The 10,259-nt window shown below is 39.2% G+C and overlaps 1 protein-coding gene and 1 pseudogene across 1 annotated transcript; one reads left to right on the top strand and one right to left on the bottom strand.

Moving 5' to 3' along the window:
• On the top strand, positions 1–569 carry LOC101440086 (PRELI domain containing protein 3B-like; annotated as a pseudogene).
• Positions 570–9,021: 8,452 nt separating this feature from the next.
• On the bottom strand, positions 9,022–9,966 carry LOC101444061 (olfactory receptor 51I2-like). Its single transcript, XM_004471423.1, has one exon. It carries the CDS (start codon positions 9,964–9,966, stop codon positions 9,022–9,024), a length of 945 nt encoding a protein of 314 aa, XP_004471480.1.
• Between the last annotated feature and the right edge of the window lie 293 nt (positions 9,967–10,259).

The raw sequence follows: 10,259 nt of genomic DNA, 5'->3' as shown, positions 1-10,259 counted from the left end.
ATGAAGATATGGGCCTCAGAGCACATCTTTGACTACCCATAGGAAACTGTTACAACAGCTGCCATGTAGAAATACACAGACCCTATGAACCTAAGTGTAGCTGGAGAGACATATAGGTCCTTTTGGAAAGTTGCACAGCCATAGACTTCTCAGGAGAGTGGGGGACTGCCTTCTATTATGAAATCTCTTATTGGTGCAGCCAGAACCAAAAATATGTACAGGAATATTCAGTAGTGGATCTCGTAGAGAAAACAATGGAACTTAAATCTACTAATATTTCATTTACAAATATTGTTTCACTATATGAGAGACTTATATATAAACCACATTCTCAAGACCCAGAAAAAAAAGGTTTTGACTCAGGAAGCTATGATCACTGTGAAAGAGTCAACTCCAGTATTTACCTGGAAGGACTGATAGCAAGCACAATTTCTTCAAATGCTAATAAAGGCAGAGAAGCAATGGAATGAGTCATACATAAATTAAATCCTGAGACTGAAGAATTGACACCTTTGGCAAGAGGCAGCATAAGGATACTAATGGCAGCAGCAGCATTTGTAGAGAAATAATAATGAAAATTGGTGTACAACATTGGATCTCCCGGGTTTTCCCATGCTATCAATATATTTATTTGCTATTTTAGGTAGACTTTTTTGTAATAAGCTGAAGAAAGGGTATGTGACTTTCCGTGAAAACAAAGAGATGTGGGGCTTCTAAATAAGAGACCATCTGAAATTTCTGTTATTTGAGATGACCATCTCATTATAAGGGTACCAATATTTATTTTAAAATTTTGAAATTTTTGAAAAAGTACTTTGAACTTGTATTGGCATATTGGATCTCCTTAAGGTAGATTTTAAAGCATTTACTGCTTTGGGACTCGTCCTGGCTTTGGACCAACTCCAGCTCAAAGCAGAGCCACCTTATTCCTATATGCACACATAGTTGCTGGACTGCATTAAACTTCCACAGCTTACATGAAGGAACTCTCTTTAAAAATGGAAAATTGTAATTTTTAAAAGTATGTTAATTTGTATTTACAAACTTGCTCTGCTCTAAAACACCATTAAAAACCACAGTGTTTAGAGTTGGTACTTAAGTGATATTTTTGGACTGAAAGTTATCAATGTAAAGTAGCTTGTTACTCCAACACAATTTTATTGTGCTCAGGAGTACTTAGTAAGGTAATACTAAGTTTTGCCAAACTTGGTAAGGATATTTCCTTCCTTGGATTTGTTCTTCTAAAAGTCTTTATGATTTAGTATGCTGCATCATGGGCTGGGTATGTTAATTAAAAAATAAAGTCATTACTTGAGTATTGCAGCACTCTAAACATAATACAAAAGAACAGCAGTTCACATTTTTTAGCATTTCACATTTGCCTAACTCATAAATTGCCATGTGTCATGATCATGGTTCTGTAATTGCTAAAGCATGATATGTCAGGTTATTTGAATAAAATTACTTTTTGAAGTAACTGTGACCACAAAAATCTTTTTTACGTGAAGAGCTGTTCATCATTTGAAATTACTCAAATGATGTCTTGAGTTGAAACATGAATTCCAAGTACATGATGTTTTTAATAATATGGTGCCACTGCAGGGGATGGGAGGTGATGGGGAAGATAAAAGAATAAGAGAAAAAAAAATGGGTTGACCTAAACTAATCACTAAGTGAACATCACTGCAGCTTTTGTTTATAGGAAATCATTATTTGGGATGCCAGCGGGCAGCTGCAATCTGAAAAACAATCCAGTAAATGTATTTTGTTTAACATTTTGTAGCAGATAATAATCAACTGCTAAATACTATCTTTAATACTTGCCGCATACGGAGTATTTTTGTTAAAAGGCAATTAGCTCTTGCCTTTTATTTTACAGTGCTTTATGTACAAGTGAAAGACATCCAGTCAGGTTTCCTATAAGAGAGACCAATTTGTTTATGTACATACACCATGGGAATAGGATATCAAATTATTTTAAAAATTAGTGTTTTATTCTACATAAAATATTATTTAGCTTACGATGTCTTAGGACATTTGTAAAAGCACATTAAATACAGTAAGTTTTCTGATTATTTTTTGTAAACAGAAATGGCTTTTGCAACTGAAACAACATTGTTAAATTTTTATATTTGATAAAAAATCTCCTTGTATAATTCCCTCATCGCAGAGCTCCCAGGGGGCGCTCGTACCTTTCTGCTTCCGTTTCGCAGAAAGCCGCTTTTTAGCGTGCCCACGAGGCTTTCACTTTTTACTCTATTTTTTCCACCTCTTTCATCTTCACTGTTGATATCACAGCTGGCCATATCTTTACCGTCGCAGCTACCAAATAAGGAATCATCTTTTTCAAAATCACTGGCTAGTGATGGTTGTTAAACTACCATGAAATCAGTTTCGTCTTTACTTTTACTCAAAAGATTTCCGGAAGGTTTTAAGATTAATTTTCTTCATTATGACTGGTTCCCTAATGCAGGAGGATTAACCTCTCTGTGGAATATTATCACCAAACATCTGAAGAGGCCGTAACGCTGCATCTACGGGCTTTTCCAGCTTTCGTTTAACTCGCGGAACCATCCTCCCGCGGCGGCCGCAGAGGTTCCGCTTCCTCGCCCCGCGCAGCCGGCTGCGCGCTCGTCCCCGCCGTGGGCAACGCCTTCTCACGCCCGCTTCCTCGCCCCGCGCAGCCGGCTGCGCGCTCGTCCCCGCCGTGGGCAACGCCTTCTCACGCCCGCTTCCTCGCCCCGCGCAGCCGGCTGCGCGCTCGTCCCCGCCGTGGGCAACGCCTTCTCACGCCCGCTTCCTCGCCCCGCGCAGCCGGCTGCGCGCTCGTCCCCGCCGTGGGCAACGCCTTCTCACGCCCGCTTCCTCCTCGCCCCTTCTCCCCTGCCCCCTACCCGCCTCTCCCGTCCACCCTCCCTTCCCTTACCCCCTCCCTTCCCGTTCACCGTCCCCATCTCCCACCCCCACCCCCCCGCCCGCCCCTCCTCCTTGGCGCCTCGGCCCGAGCAGCGAGTGGGGAGCAGGGAGCGGCGGGTCGGGCCGAGGCGCCCCACAGCGGCGCGCTAGGCCGGTTTATAATCCTTTTAACAATCCCATAAGATAGGTCACATTATCCACATTTTTAAAACGCGGAAACTGAGGCAGAGAAGATAAGTAGCTTGCCAAGGCCACACAACTAGAAAATAGAGGTGGGACTCAAACCCAAGGAGTATTTTCCTAGATTCCCACGTACGTAACCAAAATTCTGTATCAAGTCAATAGAGTGCATGGCAAAACGTATATATACATATCTGTATAACAAAGACATAAATTTAAAAAATTTAAAATAATAAAGAAAACATAGAAAACAGAAAGCATAAAATAAATAGCATAAAACCAAACATATCACTTATGATTATAAATGTAGACTGTTTGTACTCCCTTTTTAAAAATCACACATATTTTCAAAGTCATCTAAAATAAAATCCAATTACATGTTGCTCAGAAGAGAAAGTTCATAACAAACTGGTCCAAAAAGGTCAAAATAAAAGGATTGACTAGTATATGTCAGACAAATTTAAAAGCAAAATGAAGCGAGCCAAAAAATTGAAAATGAGAAAAAAGTAAAATTCAACTTAAAAGGTATTAAATGGAGCAAAGTTGTTTTGTACTATTTAAAGCAACAATCCCAATGAGATGTAAGTCATGACATTCAGACATTTCTATATGCCACCCTGTTACTACTAAAAATAATGTTCTTACACAACAGTCTAGTCATTTATCGACTTTTTTCTTCCTTTTACTTTTCTTAATTTTAACTTTTAGAGACCTTGTAATTCCCTTGATTCTTTAAGACATGTGTAGCCATTATTTGCAGCAAGATTAACATACTTGTAACTTATCTACATAAAACTTTGTCCTCAAAGAAGCATATATAACCTTATCCCAGGTGGCTATACATTTTACTGAAACACAGCCTTCCAATTCCACAGTCATATTTTATAAATACAAAATTGATCTATAGCATAAATCATAAATTCAGACATTTCATTTTGTATTTATTTAGTCTCATAGTTCAGTTTTAACCCACTTGTTCTTCAACAACCTTGAGACCTCTAGAGCATTGGTTTTATCACAGTCATTCACTCAGTGTCCAGGTGTCTTGCATCCATCTCTGTCCAGATTATATTTCTTTAACTCAGCTCTTCAACCACTCTCTTGCCAATATTTTGTTTGCCCTTGATCCACTGGCCTTTTATCACTCATGTTGGGTAAAATAGAGTCTCTGGATTAACCAACCTGTTTCATACTCTTGGTCATGACAGAAAAACTGAAAACACTTCTGAACTGGAAATATCCATGCTTCCATAAATCATGATATTTAAACTTAACCTTGCCCTCAACACTGCCCAGTGTTCCAGTAACCATGACCTTGCTTAAGTCCATCTCCTTAAATTCTATTTTTTTCTACTTTCTTCTAACCACATTTATCTCTCAATTTAAATCCTTCTTACTCTACCTTTCATCTTACTTTAGAAAAATTAGAAACCATTAGATATAGACTTGGATAAGACTAAGCATCACACTTCAAACTTATATACCTAAATACCTATTCTTTACCTTTTTTCTTGGTATAATTGGAGAAGATGCCCCTTTCATATCTGGGTACAAAAACAAACCCATACTCTGTATTCCAATGCTTCCCACCTGGTCAGGTATCTTTATAATCCATTCTCTGTCTTCAACCTAGTCTTTTTTTCTCTCTATTTTTTTTTTAAGTGTTACATTCAAAAAATATAAGAGGTCCCCATATATCCTCCACCCCCTTACCCCACTCCTCCCACATCAACAACCTCTTTCATCATCGTGGCTCATTCATTGCATTTGGTGAATATATTTTGGAGCACTGCTGCACCACACGGATAATGGTTCACATTGTAGTCTACACTCTCCCCCAGTCCACCCAGTGGGCCATGGCAGGACATACAATGTCCAGCATCTGTCCCTGCAGTACCACCCAGGACAACTCCAAGTCCTGAAAATACCCCCACGTCATATCTCTTCTTCCCTCTCCCTACCCTCAGCAGCTATGGTAGCCACTTTCTCCACATCGATGTTACAATTTATTCCATTACTAATCCCAATAGTTCCATAGTAGAATATCAGTAGGTCCACTCTAATCCATACTCTATTCCTCCATCCTGTGGACCCTGGGATGGTGATGTCCACTCCACCTCTATATCAAGAGGGGGCTTAGATTCCACATGGATGATGGATGCAATTCTCTTGCTTGCAGTTCAACCTAGTCTTTTTAAAACTCTGCTCTATCAGTATTTAAGCAATTTAAATGTGTTCAATGTGTTCAGCAAATTAAATGTGTTTAATTGTGTTCAATGAAGAAATAACTATTTTCTTTCATGTATAGATAAATATGTGGCCTACACTTCTTATCTACATTTCTCCTCTTCCACCTATCATTTCACCATTGCTAATCCAATTTCTGTTCCCATTATTCTACTAGAGTAGCTTCACTGAAGTCACCAATGATATCCATGTCCCTCCTTGCAGTCTTTGAATTGTTGACTTGCTAGAAGCATTTGATACTATTGATCACCCCCTCAATTTTGAAACATTCTCTTACCTTAATATGTTATCACACATTGAGAGTTCTCTTCAACCCAATAGGCATCTCATCTCATCCTTTACCTGTTCCTCCTATTACCTGTCTTTTAAAGCCTAGCATTCTGCAAGGCTGTGCTTGAAGCCCTTTGATTCTTTCCACTATGTTTCCTAAGCTAAATCGTTAACTCCTATGATTCTAATCAATAGCTATACATGGATATCTTTCAATTCTTTCATCAGGATCTGTCAAGTTACACATATCCAGCTGCACCAAGAATATTCCTTTTGGGATATCATATAGGCACCTCAAAAAGAATTTCTCAAAAATCAAAATAACTCATCAAATGTCCTCACGAACTTGCTGCCCCTACTTTTTCCAATAGTTCAGAAAATATTGGGATCATGCACTCATTGACTTAAAGCAAAAACTTGAAATTCATCATTAACACCTTCCTCTTCTTGCATTTACATTGATCCATTCCTTGTCTGAAACAAAGTAAAAAGCCCTTCCTTACCCCAACTAACAGGATATCGACAATATATTCTTTTTTTTTTTTTTTTTTTAAGATTTATTTTATTTTTATTTAATTTCCCCCCCTCCCCTGGTTGTCTGTTCTTGGTGTCTATTTGCTGCGTCTTGTTTCTTTGTCCGCTTCTGTTGTCGTCAGCGGCACAGGAAGTGTGGGCGCCGCCATTCCTAGGCAGGCTGCTCTTTCTTTTCACGCTGGGCGGCTTTCCTCACGGGCGCACTCCTTGCGCGTGGGGCTCCCCCACGCGGGGGACACCCTTGCGTGGCACGGCACTCCTTGCGCGCATCAGCGCTGTGCATGGCCAGCTCCACACGGGTCAAGGAGGCCCGGGGTTTGAACCGCGGACCTCCCATATGGTAGACGGACGCCCTAACCACTGGGCCAAAGTCCGTTTCCCATATATTCTTGATACCTTTTCTGCCTACTTGATATACTCCAGGAATGTTTTAAAAAAAGAAAAAATCCTGCCTATTCTAAAAATGTGCATGTTAAGAGCAATTTCCGTATAAAAGATCATGGTAAATTCCTCCATCACTTCATTTCAGGGCTGTAATCATAGTATCTAATTATTTCCTCTTCATGTCAAACTTAAATCAGCTGAGATTCAACTCTTTTCTCTAAAGATGAGCAGAAATGAAGCCGGAGATTGAAAATCAACTCAGTGAAGAAAAATGTCAGTCCCTGAAGTTGAACTATCATACTGCAAGGTGTTCTAAAGTACTATGCATAGTGACTTTGACATGTATTGAGTACTGCACACTTCTGTGAATAGTTATTGTTATAGATAAATGTCTAAAAAGATAATATGCAATATTCTAAATACAGGTAAAGAAACACATTTCTTTAGTGCCAAAGTTTGCTAACTATGAGAGTATGCACATACTTCTCTCTTTACTTAGAACAATTATCCCCATCCTTCCTTCTATCTCCCAACAAATCTAAATTCTGCTCATCATTCAAGTCTCAGCTAAGCCTGTCTTCATTCAGTTTATAAACATTACTTCCCTGAGAATGGTCTTCCTGATCACTTGATATTAGGAAAGTGTATTTCCTAATTTTATTTCCCCTTTTCTGAAATGTATTATACTTGAAACTACCTGTTTAATATGTATTTTCCCTGCTATAATGTAATATCTGTTAAGGCAAAGATTATATCAATATTGTTTTGTCTTGTACAATGTCTGCACAATGATGTCACTTTAAAAATGCTCAATAAATATTGCTGGTATTAAATATATTAATGAATCAAGACAAAAATTATATTCTTATTGCCTCAATAAATTCTGAAAACACATTTGAAATAATTAAATACTATTATTGCATAAGGAAAGCTAAATAAACCTATACAAACCAGCAGCCAGTAACAAGCCAAATCAGGAGAATGCTAAAGGCATTTTCATTAATGATAAAATATGATCACAATTATCATTTTTTTATCGTTGCTCAAGAAGTTTTAGCTAGTGGCATAAGTCTTCTTTAGGGATGTTTTCTTTTGTTCTTTCCTTTTGTCTCAGCTTCAAAAATATTTTTCTTAACCTCTAAGACTGAATAAGTATCCTTCCTGTCTACATCTAAGAATTATATACTTATATCCCATGGTTACAATTATCATAATCTATTGCATTCATTTGTCTATTTTCTGTCCTTGAAGGTAAAGACATTTTCTTATTCAAAGTTTTATCTTGATTCTATTTCAATTTCTGTAAACAAATGAATACATTTTATTGAATACATGAATAATGTTTAAATCCTTAACACGGCACACAAGCTCTTGTTTGAAGACAACATCCCTCCCCAACTCACCTCAGGCTAAGCTTCCTTCTATTAGCTCTCAGTCCATGTAAATATAAGTTAATGAATGAGTGGATGAGTGAATAAGAACAAAACAGAACACATTTACATGTATTCCCAGACACATGCTAATGCAGAGTCTGCACAGAGACGCTTAAAAACAAGCTGTGGGGGTCCAGTGAGTCCTGGGCCCCAGTTCCCCCGCCCTAAGGGCACTCGGCCCACAGCACCTAGCCATCTGCATGCCCCAGGACATAAGTCAAAATGTAACAGAACTCCCAATAAGGAAACAATGTGCAGAAGGTGCTGTAAATTGTACTCTTCTCAAAACTATACACTCCCTTCCTATGATAACATCACTATACCACTTCTGTGGGTTGCATGTGACCCTAACAGAAACTCTGCTTTCATACTCAATGGAATGTCTTTGTCTTGAAACCACTTATATATTTCCCTTATTTTCACATCTCTTTGAGGAGCATTAAAAATCCCTCTGTGATTTTTAAAGACAGTGGACATCGCCATGCCTAAATCCTCAAGACTGAGGAATAAACAAATATATGAATACAACTATGGACTAAGTAGACTTACTAATATTCTAGCAATGGAAAAACTTGTAACATTGATACAAAGGCAGTGACCACAGAGGTTCTAAGAGGAGGAAGAGGAAAGAATAGATGTAACATGGGGCATTTTGGGGGACACTGGAATTGTTCTGCATGACATTTCAAAGACATGCATGATGGCCATTGTATATTTTGTCAAAACCTGTAAAATGGTGCAGTGCAAAGTATAAACTATAATGTAAACTACAGTCCATAGGTTAGTAGCAATGCTTCCATATGTGTTCATCAGTTGTAACATATGTACCACACTAATGAAAGATATTGTTAATGTGGGAAAATGTGGGAGGGGAAGTGGGTAGGGCATATGGGAATTCCCTATATTTTTCACATAATATTTACATAACCTAAAGCTTCTTTACAAAAATAAAAAATAAAAAGCCTCACCAAATTTTTTTGTTAAAGGTATTAAAATCTCAAATTTGTGGAGTAACAGTAAACATTCCTGAATTTTGACCCTTCAATATGTTTCCCACTCAAAACCTGACTCCCTGAAATATTTTACAAAGCCTCCGACGGATCTCTTTGGTTTTGATGGAATAGATGACAGGGTTGAGCACTGGGGGCACAAAGAGATATATCAGGGACATGAGTGTGTGCACATATTGTGGGGCATGCCTCCCATAGCGAGCAGCCATGGACACACCAACCATAGGCACATAGAAGATGAGCACGGCGCTGATGTGTGACACACACGTGTTGAGTGTCTTTAGCCGCTCTTCCCGGGAGGCAATGGCCAGTACAGCACGTAGTATGAGCACATAGGAAAGGAGAATGAGTGCAGAGTCCAAGCCAAAGGTAGAGATGACAATGAATAGACCAAAAATATTGTTGATGGTGATGTCTCCACAGGGCAGGCGGATCAGATCTGGATGCAAGCAGTAGGCGTGGGAGAGTATATTTGCATTGCAGAAGGGTAGCCTCTTCAGAAGGAAAGGAAGTGGGAAAACCATGCAGAAACTGCGGATAAAAACAGACATGCCCATACACACCACACGGGTATCTGTGAGCACTGTAGCATAATGCAGAGGGTTACAGATGGCCACGTAGCGGTCAAAACTCATGGCCAGTAGGATCCCAGACTCCATGAAGGAGGAGAGGTGGATAAAGAACATTTGAGCCATGCAAGAGTCAAAGCTGATTTCCCTTAAGTGGAAGCAATATGTGGCCAGCACGGTGGGCAGTGTGGAGAAGGATACACCTAGGTCATTGACTGAAAGTAAGGACAGGAAGTAGTACATAGGCTGGTGCAAGCTCTGCTCCTCCTTGATCATGAAAAGGATAAGGCCATTGCCCACAATGGAGACAGTGTAGAGAGCACCAAGGAGCAGAAAGAGCCAGTGTTGGGAAGTCTCCAGCCCTGGTAGCCCTGTCAGAGTGAAGGGAGGCCACCCTGAGGTGTTATGGGGGTTACCTCCCATGCTGGGACTTCTACTTAAATTTTATGGCCACTATCCTGAAAAGAGAATAAATATTATAAGACCTTCATATACCATCCAACACCCCTACTTAATAACATCAATCAATTTTGTTCCCAAATCACTCATCCTTATCCCTCATTATCACCAAGATTTCTGAATTATCTGAGTTTTCTCAGTTTATGCAGCCAAATAGATGGGTCACTTTGCCTTCCTTTATACCTGTTTCTATTGCCACCATGCTTTTTCTCATATTCAGAGGTTTGAACTCTTTTCTCTATCAATCTACTAGCCTC

Source organism: Dasypus novemcinctus, chromosome 10 (assembly GCF_030445035.2).
Source record: "Dasypus novemcinctus isolate mDasNov1 chromosome 10, mDasNov1.1.hap2, whole genome shotgun sequence".
NCBI classification, from domain to species: Eukaryota; Metazoa; Chordata; class Mammalia; order Cingulata; family Dasypodidae; genus Dasypus; species Dasypus novemcinctus.
Note: the sequence above shows the minus strand (reverse complement) of the source record. Positions and strands in the feature narration are given on the sequence as shown.

What these genes read in the sequence shown, in the direction of transcription:
- LOC101444061 (XM_004471423.1), bottom strand. Translation starts at nt 9,966, where the DNA reads ATGGGAGGTAACCCCCATAACACCTCAGGGTGGCCTCCCTTCACTCTG.